This window comes from Fringilla coelebs (assembly GCF_963513975.1).
Source record: "Fringilla coelebs genome assembly, chromosome: 12".
Lineage (NCBI taxonomy): Eukaryota > Metazoa > Chordata > Aves > Passeriformes > Fringillidae > Fringilla > Fringilla coelebs.
This window is the reverse complement of record NC_140038.1, coordinates 2,530,079-2,553,326: the sequence shown is the minus strand read 5'-3', so window position 1 is coordinate 2,553,326 and position 23,248 is coordinate 2,530,079. Positions and strand designations below refer to the sequence as shown.

General features: G+C 42.1%; 1 protein-coding gene across 1 annotated transcript; it reads right to left on the bottom strand.

Annotated features, from left to right (window-relative positions):
• Positions 1–209: 209 nt before the first annotated feature.
• Positions 210–23,192, bottom strand: IREB2 (iron responsive element binding protein 2). Its single transcript, XM_084214095.1, has 22 exons — positions 23,117–23,192; positions 22,422–22,511; positions 19,296–19,461; positions 18,059–18,196; positions 15,808–16,029; positions 14,159–14,228; positions 13,035–13,218; positions 12,322–12,461; positions 11,777–11,948; positions 10,608–10,708; positions 10,055–10,171; positions 8,783–8,942; positions 7,836–7,971; positions 7,166–7,250; positions 6,420–6,576; positions 6,018–6,142; positions 5,609–5,713; positions 5,230–5,372; positions 4,648–4,795; positions 4,436–4,558; positions 3,739–3,924; positions 210–3,212 (listed from the first exon to the last, which is right to left on the bottom strand). Exons 1-22 carry the CDS (start codon positions 23,133–23,135, stop codon positions 3,102–3,104), a joined length of 2,898 nt encoding a protein of 965 aa, XP_084070221.1. The 5' UTR covers positions 23,136–23,192; the 3' UTR covers positions 210–3,101.
• Positions 23,193–23,248: the final 56 nt, after the last annotated feature.

Sequence of the window (23,248 nt, the reverse complement as noted above, 5' to 3'; positions counted from 1 at the left end):
TATTCACTCCACCCCTTCACACACAGTACCCTTTTAAGTGTATTCCTTACTATCTATTCAAAATAGACAGTAACATACAAGAACCGTCATACAATTTTCTTTATTAAAAATAATTTACAACATCGGTAACATTGTATGCACAATTTTCATCAATTGAACTTAAGATATATCTATGCAATACTTACTGAACTTAAGACTGTTCTGTTGGCTTTAAACAGCAGACAATGATTTGCAGTTGCTTAAATAGGATTAATATACATAGCTTCTTGTCCTTATACTTAGGTGTAAAATGTATAAACATCAACACTATCCCAAAGCTTTGTAGTTTGGGATGGGGAGGAAGAGGGAAGCAAGAAGAGAAAACATTTACAAAAATTTCAACAAGATTCTCCCCCCAAATCCAAATGGAGAGAGGTCTAGGTTAAATACATCTAACACACTGAATCACTTCTCAAACAGGTACACGTCCTCCTACGCTTCAGGACACTAAAGAGGTCTAAGTGAACGTTTGGTGTGTGAGCACAGCAATCCTGAGTGTCCCGAGGGCTCCTGCCACTGCTGCCCACCTCGGCTCTCAGGGTCCAGCAGTGTGTCCAGAGTTCAATGTGCTCATGGGCTGCTGGCCTGCTGAGCTGCACTGGGCACAGGGGAGAGGGAGCTGTTCCCACAGCTCAGGGCAGGTGCTCCCCACCACTGAGCAGATGGCACAGGGGCACAGCTGTGCCACACAGCACCCCCACCCCACAGGTTACTCCCAAGGGCAGGAGCCAGCCTGCACACCTCGGAGGTGCCAGACTTGGGCTTGGTGAGAGCTGCTGCAGCAACAATAGGAGCCTCCAGCTGAGCAGCCCCTGTGCCCAAGCACAGCTCAGGACTTCTCTCTCGAGACTACAAGACACATTAGTGCAGCAGAATCAAAGCAGCTGCTAAGGTAATGAAGCTCCTTGTTTCTCTAAAAAGAGCTGACTTGTTTTACTGGTGACAACACATGCCTTGAAATTGCACTTCACCTCATCAATCTGCCTTGACATGGCTTGGATTCCTGTCTCCTGAAGCATGGAGAAAGGGCAGAGAGCTGTGTTTCCTTCAAGCATTAGTAAATAGGCATGGAGTTGCAGTTGTATCATCTGCATGAGGCACCATTATGTACCAGCACTAAATTCCCATTTTCTCCCCAGCAACATTTCCTTCAACTAGATCACAAATATACCTTTGAGCTGGGATAAAATAGCATTAGACACTGTTGTACAAGAAGTATGATCTGCCCAGTCACTCTGGATAGAATTAATGGAAGTGTACCACAGGACAGGAACTCGTTCAGCATTCAGTTGAATGTAATATTCAAACCAGCATTGATTTATCCCCCCTCAGAAGCAGTAGGAGTCTCCGGAATGGTTTTCATCTCACCTAAAAGAAAATCACATCAAACTACTGAAATATAAAAACAGATTATACAGAACTTCAAACTTTAGTGAACTTTGTCTGACAAAACAGAAAAATAAGTATCAAATTTATATCAATCAAATTAGCTTGGCTTTTGAACTGTCAAAAAATTAATACACTGTATTGATATAATAATGCAAGAGGTTTGGGGTATTTTGCGTTCGGGGCTTTTTTTAAAGGAATGTCAAACATACTATTCAAAGATTTGAACAGTTCATCTGTTAGTTCACAAGTCAACTCTTTCAGTATCTGGTTATAAATTAAAAGTACACGTAAATAAAGCTAATATAGTCCTCTTGAATGCTTTGATATTTAAGACAACATTTATCAACAACAAAAATCCTTAAAGCAAAATCTTGACAATTTATAGGCAAGTATTGCAGTTTTGTTCTCCAGCAGAAATTAAACTCTACATAAACTCTAAGTGGAATTACGAAGCTTTTCAAGACAGGAGAACAGGAAGAGCCTGCTGGAGCTGCACTCACTTGCACAACTCAGACACCACCAAAGCTCTGTGAAGTGGGAACACAAGCCATGCTGCAGCTCCTGCCAATATGAGCTGTGAACAGGGGCTGACAATTCCAGCCACAGCTGGAACACACAGTGCCATGAGAGACAGGTCTGTTCAGTGCTCCAGGCTCCTCCCCAGAAGGGGATGCTCTGTAAGAGCTGGGAGCTGCCAGCACCTGAGAAAGCACTCAAAGGCAGCGTGGCCATCTGGCTCTTGAACACCTGACACTGTAATGTATTAGGTTGTATTTAAAGCAGAGGCATTTAAACAGCCCTAGCAAATGTTTTAAAAGGCTTTAAAGTTAAAACATTACAAGGAGGTACTTTCTCTGATGATATTGCAGAGAGCACAATAAAAACAGATGTCACAAATGACAAAAGTGCGTCCCTTGAAGCAGATGTGACAAACTTCAGTTGAAGGGCATGAAGAAACATGGCTTAACCTGCATGAATGAAACAACTGGGAGATTTGTTTTTAAATGCAGAAGTGTTTCCCATATTTCTAAGCACACAGAATTTCACATATTTCATAGCTTGAGCAGTTTAAATCTGGATCCAGAGGAAATATAATCCCATAAGGGAAAGGAAGTCAACATCTGGACACTATGGATACTATGGGCCTCATGTGGACTGCTTTTTGTTCAGCCCATAACCTAAAGAAACTGGAAACTTGGTATCTTTTTTAAGCTCTGGTTGAGGAAAATAAAAAATCCGTTTGGCCTTTAAGATTCCGTGCCATCTGCTACTCTTAAACCAACAAACAGCAGTACACAGATTTACAGGTGCAAAAAATGAGTGGAAACAACTGCAGAAAATCTTCTTACATAATAATCTTCAGCACAATCAGTTTCAATTTCGCATAGTTTATTTACAAAATGGTCTGATAAAACATCCCCTCCATACTTACAGCTCTCTTGTCACAATACACATGTTGATTTTAGCAATGTTTAATAGCACCATTAGAATATTATTTAAAATCAGAAAGGATCTCGTTGCAGTTACAATGATTCACAATCTTTTACATCCATGGACGAAGTAACTTTGAGCACACTAGGACTGTTTGCAGTTCCACAGTACAGATTCCTGGGTTCACACAAGGCATTTGCTGAGTTACCAGTTATGCAGGGTACCCAGAGAGTCAGTAGCTACTATAAGAATCTTCGAGCCACAAAGTTTAGACTTCCACCATTCTTGTATAAAGTTATCTCCATATTGTTTTCAAACAAGGCAATCACGCTGAATACTTTTCCAGTGTTTGTCTTCAAAAGAAAAGCAAAAAAGAGAAACCAATTAAGCTTTGCTTTCACTTCCCCTTGCTTACTTCCCAGTCAACATTCTAAGCCCAAGTTTTGTTGAACACAAGCAAATTGAGGCCTCTGATGTGCCCGTCCAGCCCCAGGCCTGCTGAGATGGAAGGCAGGCTTGCTGTGGTGCAGCTGGAGCACGCCAGGGGCCTGCTGGTAACCAAAGAACATCATGGAGAGCTGGAGCCTCTCTCAAATCATCACACTTATGAGAGACAAACTCAATTCTACCCTAAGACCAAGCCCATGAGGGGGAAAATACCACACAGAATGATCAAGAATATCAGGCTGCATACAAAGAACACGTGTATATATACTTTGGGAACTCCAACCCTGACAAACTTCAGGCAGGCCTATAAGCTTACCTTCCAGGAGAATTAAGTTCTGTCTTTTCTTGCTTTGCTTTCTATCATCAGAATTAAGGTTTTTTTTCTCTGCATCAGAACATTCAACAGAGAAATTAAAAACATTGCAAAGATACCTTAATATCCAATGTCATTCTGGGCAACAGGTCTGGAGGGAACAATATAGAAAATTGCTCTCTGCCAGTGAGTCCCAAAGTACTTGGATTTTCCCCAGGACGAAACTGAAGTGGAGCAATGCCAATTCCAATCAGCTGACTCCTGTGAACCTTCTCGTAGCTCTCAGCTAGGACAGCTTTAACACCCTGCAAATAGAGTGAAACACAGCAGTAACCTTCAAACACAGATTATGTCCAACATCTCCCGATTCCAACTCGAGAGAGTGCGTTGCACAGAGTCCTTTATGTACCTTGGGAACATCCCTTAGTAGCTTCCCAGCTAGATGGAAGCAAACAAGCCAGAGCAGGCCCATGCAGTGTGAAATGGAGTTTGTTACAGACAGTGACCATGCTGAAGTTAACAGGACATCAATCAATGGCTGACTTGGAATATATTCTCAATATTAGTGGAAATTAGCCTCCAACAATGAGATACTCAACACCCCATGGAGACTAAAGAGAGGTCAGCATAGATAAATGCCTGATTTGTCTCAAAGTCTGGTATCCAAGATAATAAATTACATAATGAGGAAATTCAGATCTATCCTGACTAGTGATTCTCTCCCATGAAGATTCTAACAAAAAAATCATACAATGTGTTTTTAGATATTTCCAGGAAAAACAAAACCACCCCCAAACCCAAACAAACCAGCAGTACCAGTAGAAAAGGCCCTTTTGCAGCCCAGTCTCTTGAGCTACCCAGTCCGTACTTCTTTCCTGCTAGAATAATGACAGGAATGCCTTCCTTCTGGTACAGCTCCGCTGCTTCAAACACATCTAGCTGTGGAATGAAGAAATTACATATTTTGAGTGAGTTCTAAACCTGCATTCCCCATCCCAGAGTAGCTGTGCAAACAAATATATTCCTACCGTTTGTCCTGATGGGAAGTGAATTGTTTTAGGAGCTGGTTTTCCTATGAACTTATTCAGAAGCTTGATATTTGCAAAGGTACCTCTTGTCATCACAGCATCATTACCTCTTCGAGCCCCATAAGAGTTGAATTCACGAGGTGTGAGTCTGAAATAAAAAGAAAATTGAAAGAAATCAGTTAGAAATGATCTGATTTAAAAGGATATTATGATATTTTCTTATAATTATTGCAGCATATCTAAGTCTCCAGTGGAAGATGTAAAGAACTGGACCTCCAAACAAATGTAATTATCATAAATCATGAACAATGTGCAAACCACTGCTAGGTTATTCATGAGGAAAGCCACAATTTTAAGTTAATTTTCTACAGTTTTTTATGAAGTACTGGAAGCAGTGTGGTACTTACAGAAGAATTGTGGGGAGACTGCTCTAGGAAACAACCCACCTTACTAATCCTCTTACCATTACCAGCATATTTTTTACCATTAAGTATTTTGCTTTTCCACATGCAGTCTCCCTTTCTGCAGACAGGCCTTTCTAGAGAAGCTGGCAATGCTGTTCAATTATTCAGCAGGGCTCACCCTTTGCTGGTCAGGTACTTGGCAGCAGCACTGCTCCTGGCAATGCTCCCAGCAGGGGAAATGTGATCCGTGGTGACAGAGTCCCCCAGGAACAGCAACACGTGCGCGTTCTCCACCGCCCCTGGGGGAGCTGCTTCTTTGGCCTGGCAGGGTGGGAGGGAACAAAAGGAACATTAAACAGTTTCTTCCAGGAACTAGAGACATCAAACATATCTGCAGTATAGGAAGGTCCCTGGATGGACAGGCCCCACAAATATTTAAAAGCCTGAGAAATATGAGTGATAATTCAATTAGTTCAACATGGAAGCTTTGCTGTAGTAGCTTTTCCTTTAACTTAAATGCGATGCATATAATCTAGTGGATGGTGAACTCTACTTACAAGTTTATCAAAAAAGGAAGGACATCTAATATAAGTAGATTTTAAATCCCAAGGAAATAAAGTCGACTCTGGTGCTTCCAGTAAATTCCATCGCTTGTTTCCTTTCTACAAAAAAGAAAATTAATAAATAAGAACAGAAGTTAGTTTATTGTATTTTTACACTCAAAAACTAAAGACATACTGGTGATTTTATAAATTACTATTATTTAGTAAATAATTTTCTATTACATATTACAGGTTACATCACTGGGTATTACTTAGGAATTGCTTTTAAATACAAGTACCCATCTCAGTTAAGTCCTCCATTACTATAATGGAAAAAAATGGCCAACCAATCACATTCAACTGCAAGATATTAAAGCTACAATGAAATGCAACATTTAAATTATGTAGAACAGACCACTCTTACCTCCATCTTTTCTTTCAATTCCTTAAACATGGATGATATCACACGCTCTTCCTCCACGGTGTGAAGTTCTTGTCTCGTGGGCCAAATATCTCGTAAGTAAATACTTTTGCCGTTAAAGCCAGTGCCTGAGTAAGATTTTAAACACAACAGTAGTTTGGAATAGTTTATTTACACTTGAGATTTGTATTAGAATATAGATGTATATATATTCAGGCCTGCAGAGATGGTACCAGATAGGCAAAGAATTTGATCTGTTAAGTGAATGCTTTGCTTTAGCCGCGAGCAAACCAAATATGGCTGTGCTTTCTCTTCAAATGTATGGGCTCTGGGGCTGGAATCACTGCAGGAATCTGTGTCCCTGTGCAGCAGCTGCAGAAGCAGAAGCTGCAGGAAAACACTCACCCAAGGGCTCCGTGTCAAAGTCGATGTGCACGGTGCCCGCGATGGCGTAGGCCACCACCAGCGGAGGGGACGCCAGGTAGTTGGCACGGACACAGTCACACAGGCGGCCCTCAAAGTTCTTGGTGCCAGACAACACCCCACAGGCAATGAGATCTCCCTGAAAGGCAGAGCCACACACACTGCTCCAGCAGTTTGCAGTACTTCAACAGCTTCTGCTGTTTCTATTCACTAAGTCAGATGTACTTTTAGCATTGCACTTCAAATATTTACTCTAAAACAACAACTGAAAAGCATTTTGCTCTCTCTCACTACCCTTCTCATTTTATTTTTTGGCCCTCTGATGTGCTCTCCTCTCACTCCATTCAACCCTGCTCCTGCCATTTATTTCTTTTTCTTCTGCTTCAGAAGAGAAAAAGCTGTAGCTGTTTAGACAGTGCTGGTTAAAATTATTTGAGCAAATAGCTCTTTAAAACCTTCCACTTATGATACAAAATCCACACATTGCCTCTTCTGCAAGATTAGATCATATGAATTTATCACTGTATTTTACAAATACCACTTTATTACATTTATTTTACACAGCCATGAACTGGAACGGTGTCCCTCTAACAAGCAAATACGCCAACAATATCATGTTTAGTCCAAACCAAAAGTGAAGTGTACTTTGCATGGATCACTGTATTTCTTGATTGCTTAACTGGGTGAGAAATAGATTTCTGTGTTCAACAAGCCAGGCAGAACTTTACCTGTTTTATTGCATTCCTGATGGCTTCTGGCAAAGGGGCTGTGTTCCCAACACAGGTGGAACACCCATAACCAACAACCTCAAACCTGCATGGGAAAAACCAATCAAGTCACCCATGGTAATGAGCAATTTGTTAACATTACTGCTTTTTCTTTTATTAACAATCTCCAAGAATTTTTTGTCCCTTTATAGTTAAGACTTTTTACAAAATGAACAACAGGCACTACATGTCACTGATGCAAACCACAGCTGGGCACTGTTACAGAATATTGAACCTATTCTGTTACTGCTACAGAGCAACCAAAACCATTAACTAAACAACCCTTGACAGCAGCAATGATAAGAGAAGACAAATACAGACTGTCCTGACAAATGTGCATCCAGCTTCCACTTTTAGAATACATCATCAAGTACATCCTGTCCTGCAAGTCACTTAAAATGAAGTAATTTGTGACTGGAAAACCAGCTTTGAAGTATTACAGCTACATATCATAAATTTTGAAGTGGGAATACAATGAAGCAGAATAATTTTAAGTCAGCAAGGAAGCAAAACTAATAATTCCTATTAGGTTAGGAATTAGCCAGCCCCAAATGAACAGCAATCCCATTTATCAGCCCATACAACCCCTGTATGCAGCACCTGCCCAGACTCAGCCTGAGCCAGGCCTTACCCAAGCTTGCTGAGGTATGGCAATACTCCACTGGAACTGAGGTAATGTGTAACCATGCCACTGCCAGGTGATAAACTTGTTCTGATGTAGGGCTTCACCACGAGGCCAGCCTCAACAGCCTTTTTGGCCAGCAGTCCTACCAAACAAAAAGGAAAAAAGGACACAGATTATGATTTGTATATCCCTTCATAGGACATCTGTATGGCTCTACCTTAGTTAAATCCAGCATAAAAACCCCCAGAGGATTAGACAGCTTTCAGTTTATTAAACTATTCAAGCAATCACTGGCCTGAATAAAGTTTCTTAATGCATAACAATACCATGCATGCTTTTATTCCCATTTCTGGAAGGTAGGCACCCAGTTTACTTTCTCTAAGACAAATCTTTTTACCACGTTCTAGCTCACAGTCCCAATCCATTCAGCCTCCACAGACAGGCCACACAGCCCTAAGGAGAAGCTCACCTTGGCCACAGAGGATCTTAAAAACAGGAGAGCAAGGTCTGTCAGATGAGCTGTTCCAGCAAAACCATCTGCAGCTTATGAAGGTGTGGCAGATACCCCTGAAGCAATGACAGAGCAACTGCTCACCAATACAGAGTTTCTCTGCTGGCTGTGGCATGGCAGCGCATCCTCCAGGACAGGCTTGAAGCTAAAGCCCACCTCCTGCATCAGCAATGCCACTGTGCACTGACAGGAGCCCCAGAACTGCTTACTTGTTGTCACACTACCAAGTGTAAAGATTTTATAATTGCTCTCCTAAATACTGCTTTAGGAGACAGATTGTATTATGGAAAAGCAACTTTCCTACATAACCTAGCCAGAACCTACAAGCTAAGGCTACAAGTCTGCAGTTTCAAACCTGTAAAGAGAGCCTACAAAAGTGAAGGTGAGGCCTGTGAAGCATGGGAGCACCATTCAGATGCTGAGCTGTGTGGTCCCAACATACCTGCAGCAAGCATGACAGATGGATTGCAATTGTTTGTACAGCTGATGACTGCAGCAATGACAACGCAGCCGTGGGACAGCTTGTATTCATTTCCTTCATACTGAACAGGCACAATGTCATTCTGCTTCTCAGCTGCAATCTGAAACCCTTTAACACCAGACTGGATGACAAAAATTCATGTTAGCAGTTGTTACAGTACAGAAAGGATGACATTACAGCAAGACTATGTGAACACTGTTTTTGAAATAATACTCAGTTGTGCCATGAGGAACCCTTACATGATTTTAAAAGCAGCTCTCAGTTCATGTCCCTCTGTCTGTACATGGGTTTCAGCCTTCTTCCTTCACAACTGCTTTAACTTTGCAACAGTTGTGGACAAATGTCAGTCTGTGTGTGGCTGTTCCACAACTCCCTTCCTTGTATACATGGAAGAACATCTCTTTAAGAGTACATGTCTAATCTACACAATACTTGCTCCTGAATTAGAAGCATGTCCAAGATTTTAACTGCAAGAGGGTGGTAACTAAACCAGAGTAGGTCCAGTAGCATTTTCCACACTCAGCACTCAAACATCCTCCAGAGGTCCCTTTCAACCTCAACCTTTGTCTTCCACCATCAGCTCTGATCTCCCTCCAGCACAACTGAACCACAGTACCACGGGCCTCATAAGAAGCTGTTTCTAATACTGCTGTAAGTCTTGAACATTAATGATAAATGAAATGAAAATGAAGGTACGTTCCCATATTAGCTGCACTCTTCAGATACCCCTGGATATCCCTAACCAAAACCAGTACCTTCAGAGTAAGAACATTCACTCTGTGAAGACAAATTAAGCTGTAAGGAAAAATCATTTGCTAATGTAAGAACTCAGAACACTCAGCCATAAATCTTGGCAGTCTTTCTGCATCTCCTTTAAGGCGTGATGAGTTTTCTGAAGGTAAATTCTGTTTTGGAAATTAAGTAATATAAAACTGTTTAAAAAAACCCTGAAAAAGTGAAAATGTTTGCTAAGCTCACACTATTGACTACCTAAAGTTCCTTCTCCCTAGCAATCTAAACTGTGAAATTAAGGACTTTGGGAAGTTCATGTTCCTGCCAAACACACCTATGATTTATTCTTGGGATGCCTGTCAAGCAAGACCAGAACACCCTGGAAAAGCAGTTGTGCAGTAATAAGGAGGGCTCAGTAGGAATGCAAGGAATAGGCAATACAACATTTATTCATGTGAATGGTAGGAAATACCTTTTGGAGCAAGCATCAGCAATACAAACCTTTTCATTTAAGCAGGCTTGGAAGTCACTTTTCATGTTATTAACAGCCACTCTGTCTTGGGATCTCTTGGGGCCACTGACATATGGAATTATAGAACTTAGACTAACTTGCACTACCTAAGAAACCAAGAAACAGAAAGTGCAGGCATTACCAACCCCAGCCAGCAGTGCATGGAATATATTCCCGAGACACCCAGGAACTCTTGCTCCAAATTTGAATGCTCTCAGACATCTAGAACTCTGGGATTCCATTTTCAACACCATTCACTCAGGAGGCTATTCCTCCTATTCCAAATATTTCAACATTATCCATAACTTTTCTACCATTCCCAGTCCTTGGGATGACTGGAATTCAGTATCTGTACTGACATAATGTTACTGTGCCCCCCTTCTTATCCCCACCCCCTCTATGTTTTACAAACTCTGCTTTCTCAAAACTCTGAGTTAATAACAAAAACTTTGCTGAAAGCAATGGAAGTTACAGTGGGAGATAAGACTGAAATCATCAGTAGTTATTTATGAGAATCAAACAAACAACTCCTTTCAAGCATACCTGGGAATACTCAGGCTCTCTGGAAGAACTCTCATCATTTCGAAATAACTTCACAGCTTTAAGATATGCTTCTGTGACTTCAAGCTTGGCCTTATCAAAACCTAAGGAAGGTCATGTCAAACATGAGAAAAGTCACATTAAAGACATAAAATAAATCACACAACTTACAGACACTCAGATTTTAAGTATAATATTCAAAGTACTGTTTTTTTCAAGTACACCACTTCCATATCCCAACTTCTATTCAGGAATGACACACAAATTAAAACATTTATAAATGATTACTTTTTTCCTAAATTATCTTGTCTTGCTATGTCAAGGAATAAAATAAGCTATTCCAACTCTAGAAGTGGCAACTTACTAAATTGACAGTTGTGTCCCTGAAGTCCATAAGGCTTTTCTGTGTTAGGGCTTCCTTGTCTAATACAGACCCTGTGCTTAGCTGACAATAGGCAGTACTGCTGGCTACTCTTCCAAACCCATCCATCTGCTCTGCACTGATCAGACAAAAACGTTTGCTATTGAAAGCATTGAAGTCTTATTTGAAAGTGACAGGTTTCAGTCTCAGAAAGTCTCACTCATGAATGAGCTTTTTTTGGCATCTGTCACCCTGTGGTTTCCTGCTTGCAGTAGCTCGATAAGGAACTGACATCCTACTTGCTTAGCTTGAGATGCCAGTGAAATCATGCACTTCAAAGGGAAACATAAACCGCTGGGAAAAATCAGAGAAATGTTCAGATTTGTTCTGCAGTTTCACTTGTTTCTAGTTTTGATTTTGTAGGGAATCTCCAGGTGGTTATGGGATTCATTTCAAATCAAGAAGAGTTACATTCCATACATATTTCAAAATAAGTGAAAACTTCCTTAATACTTTTATAGGCTTCCATATGCTTCCAAAAACCAGGACTCTGGATGCTGAAAAGCAGTATCCTGTTGGTAACTCAAGCATTAGACAAATGGACCAGACTGGACACAAAGCTCAAGCACAAGTCTAATTACATGTTAAATCCACATCAGAACTCTGCAGAAAAGCACCACGTAAGAATTAAGGAGTTTTAAGCAAAAATTCAATAGTTCTTGCACTGGGTTTTTCTGCAGAGTAAAAAACATGTATTACCACAACTGAAAACCACAATTACAACGAATCCTTGCTTTGGTTTAATATTTACCTGCATGCTTTAAGTGCTTCAATGTCACATTATCAACAGGGAAAAAACTCAGAATAGCACCGTATTCAGGACACATATTTGCTATTGTGGTTCGGTCTGCTACAGACAGTTGGGAAACGCCACTCCCAAAAAACTCAACAAATTTTCCAGCCACATCAGCTTGTCTAAGATGCTGTTGGAAAGAACACACAATACCTAGTATATGAAGATGCACAGTGCAAGCTGTGTTTGTCACAATTCACAAGTCATGAGCATTTAAAACAAAAAGTTGAAACCCTAATGCCTATGTTTGAAAAACAAAAATTATGAATTATTTTTAGTTAAAGAGGGTCTATAAGCAAACCATTATAGAGGGGAAAGAAAAAAAAACCCCACTACTTCAAAGGACTAGCAAATAAAAATGGTTAGAGATTATTTGTACCTTTCTGCACCGCCACAATTAAAAGTATACTAAAAACACTGCCCTCATTTAATTCATGTCTCAAGCAACACTGGTAGTACTTGCATTAATCTCTCTTTTGTTTGAAAAGGCATTGAACTGTTACCTTTGTAATGCTGAGCACGATGTCTATGGATGTGGCAAAGGGGCTGACTGTGCCTGTCAGCTCACAGCCCACCACCTCAGGCAGGGTGAGGGTGAGCGGCATCCCCAGCATCACCGCTTCCGTCTCGATGCCCCCGACGCCTGCAGGGACAGTGGCACAGGCTTGTCACACCTTCACCAGCCTCCACTCCAGGTGCTCAGGTCCCAAAAAATAATAGACCCCTCTATAGAGAGCCTAAAGACCCATGACAATAAACATATTGCTGCTTTTCTCTCACAAATGAAGGGCAGCGCTCCATTTCCAACAAGGACACAGCAAGAGATTTAGAAGTTCCATCAAATATTTGCACATCAAAAATAAAATCAAGCAAGACTACTGCTCAAGTTAGACATCACAGTCAACTAGAAAATATTTTATATCTAAAACTAATCTTTTGTGAGAAAAGAAACCTTCACACAAACTTCGGCTGTACAAACAGCACCTATCCGAATATCAGCTGGTTTTTGGTTGTTTTCTCTTTAAATTACAAGGGATTAATTACAATTCTCAATGGAAAGAAATGTTATTCAACATTACTTGCAGACAAAAAAGATTCAGAACAATAATTAAAGACAGTCTGTTATGCTTGAGATACAAACACCCAGTGGGAAGAAATATTTTTTAGTGAAGCTTTAGTTGCTTTCCAAGAGCAATGAAGTTCTGAGCATACTTACCCCAGCCCAAGATACCCAAGCCATTTACCATGGTTGTGTGCGAGTCTGTGCCAACCACGCTATCAGGATGCAGGAAATCTTTCACATCAAAAACCACTCGGGACAAATATTCCAAGTTCACTTGATGCGCTGTTCCAGTCTCAGGTGGAATTATGGAAATATTCTCAAAAACTTTTGAACTCCACTGTAATTTTTCCAAAAGGAGAATAAAAGAGTTGCATTTTTTTCAAAGCTCTAGTCAATTCTTAGAACATAACTAAACAGACAAAATGAAGACACAATAAAACAGTCCTTGCTATTTACCCATGTGGCTTTTGTCCCTTTGTCAAACAGGCGTGTCATCTCCTTGGATACATTCAGAATCATCAACAAAAGCTTTCACTCAATTCCTCTGAAGGCTGAAATCAGTAATTCATGCCCCTTACAAAAGCAGGGCTGCAGAAATCTCTCACCTTCCAGTTCACACAACTGATTTCAAGCCTACCTAAGACTGGTATTCAGACAACAGAACCTAAGCACTTGTATCTAAAGCAGAATTTATATTTATAGCACAACTGAGTTTAGGTTTGACACTCCAGGATGAAACTGCTTGCAAACTCAGGATGGCACATTTCATAGAGTTGACAAGGAATCGCCTAACAAGATTCAGCCTGGCCATTTCTTTCTTTAATAATGTAAAAGCTAATTTGCAACTTTCAGAAAGAAACCTTAGTCCACATCCATGAAAAGAGTTTTAGATCATTGCAGTGAATTCCCAAACCATGCCAAAACAGAGAATAAGGATCAAACAGTAATGTTGCAGAGCCCTGCCCAGCAGCAGAGAAGCTGATGTTCAGCACAGGACTGCTGCTGGCCAGTTTGAGAGCAGCCATGTCTGAACACTGGTCTCAACACTTCCAACTTCAGGAACTTCTCTTAGCACAGGTAATGACCCTTTCAGCCAGAAACTCACTGTCACCTAAGGCACTGAGCTCAGGAAAGGCTTTAAAAACACCAGTGCTTCATAAATCTCCACTGACATTTCCAAATGATTACATTTAATTTATCATCTAAACATGAATACTGGTGGACAAATGACTCTTAAAAAAGCCCAAACCACAAAGCCTGCAGGTACACAGACATACCTTAAAAAATTGAAGCCTCTCTCTATTTCTGCCAAATTCCATCTCTTGATTTTTCAATACTGTCTCAGGCCTAGAAAGAAAACAAGTTTACATGTACTGTTATAATTTATTTCAAATTACAGAAGCACAAGTTGTAGTTTTAGTTTGTTTGATGAAAGACTTATTTAAGCCTGCAGGACTCTTTGAAGAGGTTTATTAGAACAAAGACATTTGCTTTCCTACAGCAAGCTTTCTGTAAACAATGAGATCTAGCTGATTTCATATGTGCTGTGTCTGAGAACCTGTTTATTCTAGGTATGGTTTGTCTAAAGTGTGTGATCTCAAAAATACTTGGAGACATCTATTCCAAGCATGTACTACAGTACACAGAAGCTTTTGCTCCCTAGCTGTTAACTCACAGGCTGTACATCTCAAAACTCCATACATTAAAGAACCAAGATGTTCACTAGTTCAGTTGTAACTATCCTCCATTTTTGTATTTCCCTCCAAGCGACAAGTTTTTCTTCACAAGTATTCATCAGTAGAGGCTCATAAAATGAACTATCTTTTCTTTGTATGTGTTATTTGTTAGGATACTGATACTTGTTGTAACAGAATAATCCATAACTTAAGAGGAATAACCTCTGCTTTGAGCAGCTGAACAAAGAAGGGAACACACTTGGTTTATACCAGGAAGGAAGTCCTCAATTCCTAGAAGCGCATTTCACTTCGAAGTCATGACCCTTCCCTTTCTTCTCTGCAGCAGGTCAGCAGCTCTCCTGCTTCACCAAGCCCCCAGGGACAGTCAGTGTTCACCCTGCAGCTTCATAAATCCCATTGCTGGTGTGCTGTCAGAACACCAATGCTGCTGAAAACATCACTCCTGCATTCCTACACCTGTACTGAGCAGAAACATTTCCACATCCATAACGCTACCACAGCATTCCACACAATAGCGCTGCGGGATGCAGATGTGATCAGCTCTTTAATTGTACACCTGTCCAGCACAGGCTGATAGGGATCTCAACAGTCCATCAGACAAAGAGGCAGCAGCCAAAGGAGGACAATTATGACTAATTGGCATAAATGGAACAGTGCACAACGACCTGTTAATAACAGAAATCTGGGAGAGGCACAGACATGAGGCTCCCCAGGCAGGATATTCACTGAATTTCAAATCAGTGACAGTTCGACTGTGAGATCCTGTACAGGCTGGGGGATGATGTGCAGGCTAGTTCTTAGTTCTTTAAGAGCAAGAGACTTCTGAAAAGTTATTACAAAAATCTATGAGTTACTTTTAGAGATTAATTAATGCTTCATTGAGTTACTCAATCAGGCTTGCTTTGCAACAGACTGAGAATTACTCCTATGCTTAGTTGTTGTTGTAAAACAATGAGAGAAGTAGTAAATATTTAATTTAAAAGTCACTAGGTGGCCATCTGCAGAGTGTACAGTAAAGCTCTTCTTGTAAAAAGCAAAATTTGTAGACTAATTCTTATCTGCTACATCTAACCTAGTTCTAGATACTGAAACAACTTATCTATGGCATGGGAGAAAACTACAGAAGGATGTTTATAAAAAAAAATAAATTATCCCATTTCCCTGAGCAGTCCCAGGCAGCGCTCCACAACACAAAGGTACAAGGCAATTTAGCAAAGGAGCTTTCTTACTCAGGCACAGGCTGCAGGTGGAAGGGGCAGAGGATGGGGGTGTTCTCGATCTGCGCAGAGAAGGGGCCCGGGCTGCGGCCGGCCTCGCCCGCGCCGCACGAGCCCCGGCAGCCGCTGTGGCCCCGGCACGGGGGCGGCTTCCGCAGCGGCGGCTTCAGCGGGGACAGCCTGGCCAGCGGCTTCTGCTCGCCCCCGCCGGGGTTGGGAGCGTTCTGGATCGCACTGCAACATCAAACACAGCACCCATTGAGACACTGCCAATCGGCTTCTTCACGCACACACCCTGCACCCCCCCGCTTGTGTTTTTTGCAATCCCTTCAACAGATTATAAAATAGTATCTGAAAAAAGATGATTATTTTATTACAACCCTGTTACAAAGTCGCTGGATAAACTTAGTTAAGTAATGTAGTGCGGTGTGGTAAGAAGTGAACAGAACTGGATTGTGTGAAAGATTAACACCAAACAACTCCTTCCATTTGGTCACAACAGACCAGAAATCTTTCTAAACAGCATTGTAAAGGCTGAACTCTGAGTTTTAGACTTGGAAGTTGTGGGTAGAGTCTCATACAAATGGCAGACTGAGCTTATTTCCTTTTTTTTAAGACAGTGCTGTACATGTTCTATTAAAACCACAGAGGAATGATTGCAGGCAAAGCTTTCTCAAGGAATAAACATAACCTGGTCATAATTAGGCTTTTTATACAAATTCTTGAAGTCGCAGATAAATTGTAAACACTATTCAAGGCAGTCAGAAGTAAGACAGAAAAGCCAGGGTTCTTTTAAAAAATAAAGTCCATATAGCACACTACCTTCTATTTGTGCAATACTCTGCAGGAGAGCAAAGAAAGCTTATTGTGAAAAACTAATGACTTTCACCTCTCTCTGCAATTATTAAATCACAAAATTGCAATTAAAGCCACTGCTTTCTTCTGCCTCAATAACACAGCCAGATCCTTAGCTATCCCAAGGGCAGGGTGTTGCCTGGCCTCTGCAGATACCTTGTCTAAATCCCACCGCAGCCCGCCAGGCTGTAACCCACAGATGGGAGCTCTCCACAAAAGCAGCACAAACCACCCTGCAGCCAAGGGCTTCTTATCACAGGCCAGCAGCTGCTGAGCCCCCACAGCTCTCCAAAGGGACGCTCCAGAGCCGGATTTATCATTACAAAGCAGCATGCCGAGACCTCTTGCCAACACTTGGTGTGCCTGATAATTTTAGGCTGGCCTAATTGCAAAGGAATCAGCTGTCCCTCTGAACACAGGAATGGACAGAGCACAGAACTGACACAACACATATGCAGCACAACAGATCATCTGCACTTTCTTGCTTTTCTGACACTCAGCAAACTGAAACCCTGTGAGTATTTGGAAGGCTGACAGAAATGACTCACAAATCCATATCCCTTGACCACAGGCTTTTTCTCCATGAACTTTTAAAATTTCCAAAGAGCCTGACCAGTTTATGCAATTCTGCATGGGTTTTGGAAGGCTCCACAACTGAGAGGCAGGGGAGACGGTGAAGGGAGGCTGCATTATTTAGTATTTACTTCAGCAAACACTAAACAAAAGCTCCAAGTTTTTCCTCTTGTGCAGTATTTATGTTTCTAGCAAAGGCAGCCCCAGGCTGTATTCGTCACATCACTGCCTGTCAGACAAAGAAAATCATGCTGGTAGCTTTCCAGTCCCCTTACTTTTCCAGACTTCTCCAAGTATACTTCTCTCTCTGAAAATATCCACAGCCTCATTTATCTGGTGTTAAAGCAAAGCCCATAAAAACCCAGACCAGTCACAAGCCACGGGCTGCAATGACAGTCTTTCAAAATGCCCAGTAGAATTTCAGGCCCCTTCTCTGGAGCTGTGACAAGGCAGCCACGTTGGGAAACAAAGTTCTGTTTAACTTGAACAATAAAATCAGAGCAAAGCAAAACAACAAACGCCCTCTGCCTCAATCTCTTGATACACGCTATTTTCTGGAAACCATGCCAGATCCTGTTATTTCAGCAAAATCTTGCCCAGAATTTGGATTATCAGTCAGCTTCACCCATAAGGCCTCATAAACATTCTTTCTCTCCCTCAAGAGTGCTTTTCCATTTTTATCCAGCCCATTTTCATATACTACCACATCTTGTTTTAGGGACCCACATATAGCAAATGATTTGATGGGATAGTAACAACACCTGAACGAATCCACACTTCAGTGCCAGACAAAAATGGATGGCTTGTAAAAATAAAATAAAAAAAAGTACATTACCATTTGCTGAAATCAATCTGCAGAGAATGGTCAACAGTGAGATCAGTTGGGCAGGCAGGATTGACCTTCGCTGGATCTCCTCCAGCATTTCTCACAGCTTCCCTCATGGCAGCAAAATCCACCATTGCTGGAATTCCCCTGATGGACAGAAAAACAAAATAGTAAAACATCAGGAGACGTTAACTCACTGAAGGGCACAAACTTCTTATTCATTTTATCCAAGTAGCTATATCCTATTTCAGAAAATACACCTGTTATTCTCTAAAGTTCAAAGGACTTGAACCATTTTTGAAGTCACAGGTGTTGGAACAAGCAACAGCATGTCTGAAGGCAAGGTACCAAAGAAGAACATGGGACCATCTCAAAGGTAACCACACTTCTCCTGCACCTTGCTTTGCTTCTCAGGTGGCATGGTACTTCAGTACAGAAGTGATCTTTAGATACTCCTTACAACAGAACCTTGCTATGCAAGTAAAGCTCGTGCTATACATTTAACACCTCAGCCTGCATTGTTTGTCTAACAGAGCTATTTCTGAAGCTTGTATCATTTCACAATAATCATATTGCTGTACCAAACAGAGGCAACGCTTATAGAACACAGTAGCACATAAATCTTATTGGTTTTGCCTGCTAAGCAAATGTTACCTCATTTTTATTATCATCATAATTCCTTTTTTAATTATTTCACTTAATAAATATACAGTCAGCAAGACAGCTTAAATTGAATATTTGCAGATTGCTGAAGGACTGCCCTTTTAGCTATGCCATAGTCAAATCACTAAGGAAGTTAACATCTGAAGAGGCTGCTTTTTCTACACAAGTATTATTCATGGATTCAACTGGATTACTCATTGTGGAGTAAGCAATATCTGATCTTCAATTATCTCAAGGCAGAACTGTCAGTGACAGTGTGAACTGTCAACCATCTGGCTACAGCCAAAACATCAGCACTTCCCTTCGTATTCTGGCTCTTATCCTGTAAAGTGCCCCTTGCAGGCCAGCAGTTTCAGCCACGCCAACCTGTCCTGAAGCCAGAGTACCCTAGGGAACAACTCCTACCCTCGCATCATATAGAATTATCATGAGAAATCTATTGCACAGCAGAGGCAGTGCACAGGTTTTCTACCTGGGTATCAAGAGGGGAAGTGTGATTTATTCTCGTGCCAAAAAATTCAACACAAACTCAGTGAGTTTGCACAGGTTCTTCTGGGGTTTTTGCACACACCCACATACTTACGTGAAGTCTTGAAGAACAACTCTGGCAGGACAGAAGGGCACTTCAACATGGTTCTGTTTTGTTTTCCAGTCCAAGATGTTCATAGCATCCGTTTCTTTCACTAAGAAGCCATCGCAGTTCCGGACACTGGACTCAAACAGCACTCGGATGGAGTAAGGCAGAGTATCTGAGGTGAGGCAAGGCACAGACACCATGAGTGCAGCACTTGCAGCTTACACAGTTTTTTAAAATTACAATCTCACATTTCTGAGGAATTCCACTCTTCTAGGGTTTGGAAGGATGAGAGGTTCGGGAGCCTATTTTTCCAGGTGCCTTTGGGTTTGATCTTCCCTACACAATATGGAACAGAGAATTGCAAAACGTACAAGTTGATGCATTATGCTATGGGATTCGAATGGGAGATGGCAGTGGCTTGTGCACACTGTTCAGACAGTGACACTTAATAAGGTACGTTAGGCTGGCAGGGGAGAGAGGCAAGGAATACAGACCTGGGATTACTGATGAGGGCAGGACAAAAGCAACAATTACTTGAATACTGAAAACCATTTTAACAGTAAATTTTGCCATTCTGTAACTCAAGATACCAAGCCAAAGCAACAATGCCAGAATATTATTTTCAATAATCAGTGATACAAAGACCAGAAACTATGCTGCCATGCACCCCAATTAAAATTAACACACTCCCTAAAATATAAAGGACATTTCATTAAATACAGCTTGAGTTAGTTTGCTATTGATATGAATCAAGGTACAGACAAGCAGAGTTTCCTTCTCAGAAAAAAAGGGGAAATGGAAATGAGCATTAAATAAGAGAGAAGAGAAAGATTCCCCCCCAACTGCAAACAAAACAAAATAACCGCTAAAGAAAAAAAACCCCAAGATTGATTGACATTTCTCCCTCAAATCCCACTATTTTCAGCATAATTCAAGCAGGCAGCTAGCTTCATAAGAACAGTAAGAAATCCTAAAAAAAGTTAGCTGGAGGAAGGTGAAACAATTAAGTTCAGCCTTTAATAAAAAATAAATTGGTGGTCTTAAGCTAATCCAGTGGCTTGCTCACAAACTCTAATATAGAACTTGCTGACTCTGTTTTTACTCTGTCTTTCTGAGATAATATCCACTGTTGTCTAATTAGACAAGCCACTATTTTGAGTCCAAGATTTGAATAAACTTGAGTATAAAGATGTCATCCAAAAGGTCTCATGAACCTTCATGCCACCACTCCCTTGATTTAAAAGCCAGATTCCTAGACAAGAACTTGTTTGCTTTCTTGTGGGTTACAAATCTCACTGCCCCAGGGGCCGCTTAGCACCAGCTCTGGAGAAGCAGCCGCTTCTCTCCATGGAGCACCAGCAGCTCCCATCTGCAAGGCCGTGTGCAGTTCGGGGCTTCCAGGGACCAGGAGAGCTCCAGCAATGAGATCACAGGGCCCCCTGGGAGGCTCCTGGGCACTGCAGCCAGGGAGGCCGGGCTCAGCAGGAGCCCCAGGAGGCTGCAGGAAGGGACACGGGGCTGGGCACAAGGCAAAAGCAGCTCACAGGGGCATGGTTAAGCACGGCATCATGGGGGGCAGTGGAATCTCTGTCCTCCCACACTGGCACAGCTTAACCATGGAAGTTTTCTAAATCTCCACATGTCCTCTCTGCCCTAAATCCTCCTGAACTCTTCTCATTTTCCCCATAAGTCTTAAAACACTAGAAAACTGATAACTAAACCAATTAACATTTACATTAGTAATCTGATTAATATCAGTTGGCAATTAATATCAAATTACAGCCAGACAGGTAAAACTCAAACTGTTCTAGGAACAAATGCAGTGAGCAATTCCAGATGCTCCATTTGCCACACTGTGCCTAGATGTTATTCAGTATTTTGCTATCTTGAAGCTGACTCGTTTCTATTGGAAGACAAAGGCCCTCTCAGTGCAGTCTGTTTAGACTCCTGACAATACCTTCAGGAATACCCACTGCTGTTGCAAGCTTTATGGCACATTTTAGCAGGAAGTTGTATAATGTTTTATTTCCACTCCTGTCATGAGGCTTTTCACAAACTGCTGAAGAACTGCCTGGTTTTGTTACTAGCAGGGCACTGCTTCTCCCTGGACCGACCCACCAGCAGAAGCACTGCTTCCTCCATGTGTTCTTATCTGAAAGACTGATTTTGTCATTACAAGCAGGGGAAATTTGCAAGAGCACACAGCTCTTGCACAGTTTCAGCAGACACTGTGCCCCTCTCTCTTCTCTTTAAACAGCATGGAGTTAATAACTGTGGTCAAATATGGGTCTAAAGTGAAATATCCGCTGATTTTTTTTTTTTTTTAAATACAAGAAGCATACTACAAATTCTGTGAATACAGAAGAATTCAGACTTTGCAAAACTGAAAAAAATAACCCAAATGCCTTTACTAAGAAAGGCATAACTAAGTAAGGCTACAAAGTAGCCCATGCAAGTATTTCAGTTGAACATGAAGACAAAGGGAGAGAACAATGCCAGCATGCTTTGATTACCTGCAAGACTAAAGCCTGTTCCAGCTGGCATGCTGGCACTGAGCAAAGCTCCCTCCCCTGCGTGGACTCCCCTCCCACCACACGTGCAACATTGTGAAAGGCACTTGGACACAGAGACCCAAGGAAGGTCCCCTGGCACAGACAGCCACTGCATACTAATGACAAGCTGAGATTAAGCAACTGCGTGAGCACCACAAAACCTCACCCTGCAGCAGGAGCCATGTTCTGGCAAACAGTCACCCGCTATGGGAGGCTGCTGGGGAGGGGAAACTACAACACCATGAAGCTGCACAGCACTACAGCAAAAGCTGTATTTATTTCTGAAGCATTAAACAGGAGATCTTTGTCACTTCTTTTTTTTTTTTTTTTCCCCAAAAGTGAGTAATTCTTCTGGTTTGGAATACTGTTGAAAACTGCAGAAACACCTGTATCTTCTCCCTTAGTAAAAAAACCTACAAGTATTACCCCTGCAAACTCCATGAAGCACTAAGAAATTGGGATACAATCATCCTCCAAACACATCCATTAGAAATTCCCAACTGCATCTCCGGGCTCCGCAGGGCACCAGCGGTGCAGTGGCTGCTGGCACCACCCCGATCACCCCCGGAGAGCATCGTACCATACTTGGTGCCTCCGAGCTTCGACACATTGTAAAACTTTTTCTCCGGGTAGCTCTTCAAAGCTTCAATGGCGGGCTGGTAAGGGCTTCCTGCGGGACGAAACAAACAAAGTTACAGCCACAAAACAACGGGTCGTTTCACCACTGACTAGGGACTAGGGACACAAAAAGAGATTTTACTTCTGATTCCGCCAGAAAACGTTCCTCTAGACTGCAATTACGTGCAACATGAAAAGGTTTCTAAATGGATTGAGACACCTCGTGATGTGGATATGTGACTAAGGTGAATTTTAAAAGCTTCGCTAATAGTAAGTAGATATAGGTCAGCGCAGGTCGCCAGCACAGCCTGAACACACCTGACCTTTGTTGTCTCAGTCTGCCATCTACACACAGGATAAGACACCTCACCAGCGCAGATAAGTGACAGGGGTCTTAATACAGCAGGAAGCACAAAGCATTGACTGCCAAGCCAACGTCAAGGCAACAAGACACAAAAATAAACCTCGTAGCAACATTAGGTGCTCGGAATAAATAACCCCGGGGAGAGAGCGGACAGCGGGGCGGGGACGGGGCCGCTCTCTCCCGGAGGGACTCCCGCGGCCTGGGACAACGCCGTTCGGCGGCGAAGAGGGCGAGGCGATGTCGCGGGCCGCGGTGTCGCGGCGGGCGGGGGCTCCGTCCCCGCGGTGACCGACCTGTCCTGGGAGGGTCCATCGCCGGCGACCATGTCAGCGTGAGGGAGCGGGCCGGGGAGCGCCGGCGGGCCGGCAGCTCTCGCGAGACTGCGCCCCGCGCCCCGCCCCGCAGTCGCAGCACGCCCCGGTCTC

Coding starts and splice junctions, on each gene's coding strand:
- IREB2 (XM_084214095.1), bottom strand. Junction 10,709..11,776: donor GAAGCACTTAAAGCATGCAG/GTAAATATTAAA, acceptor GACCTTCCTTAG/GTTTTGATAAGGCCAAGCTT. Junction 4,796..5,229: donor AAGTACCTGACCAGCAAAGG/GTGAGCCCTGCT, acceptor TTTTTATTTCAG/ACTCACACCTCGTGAATTCA.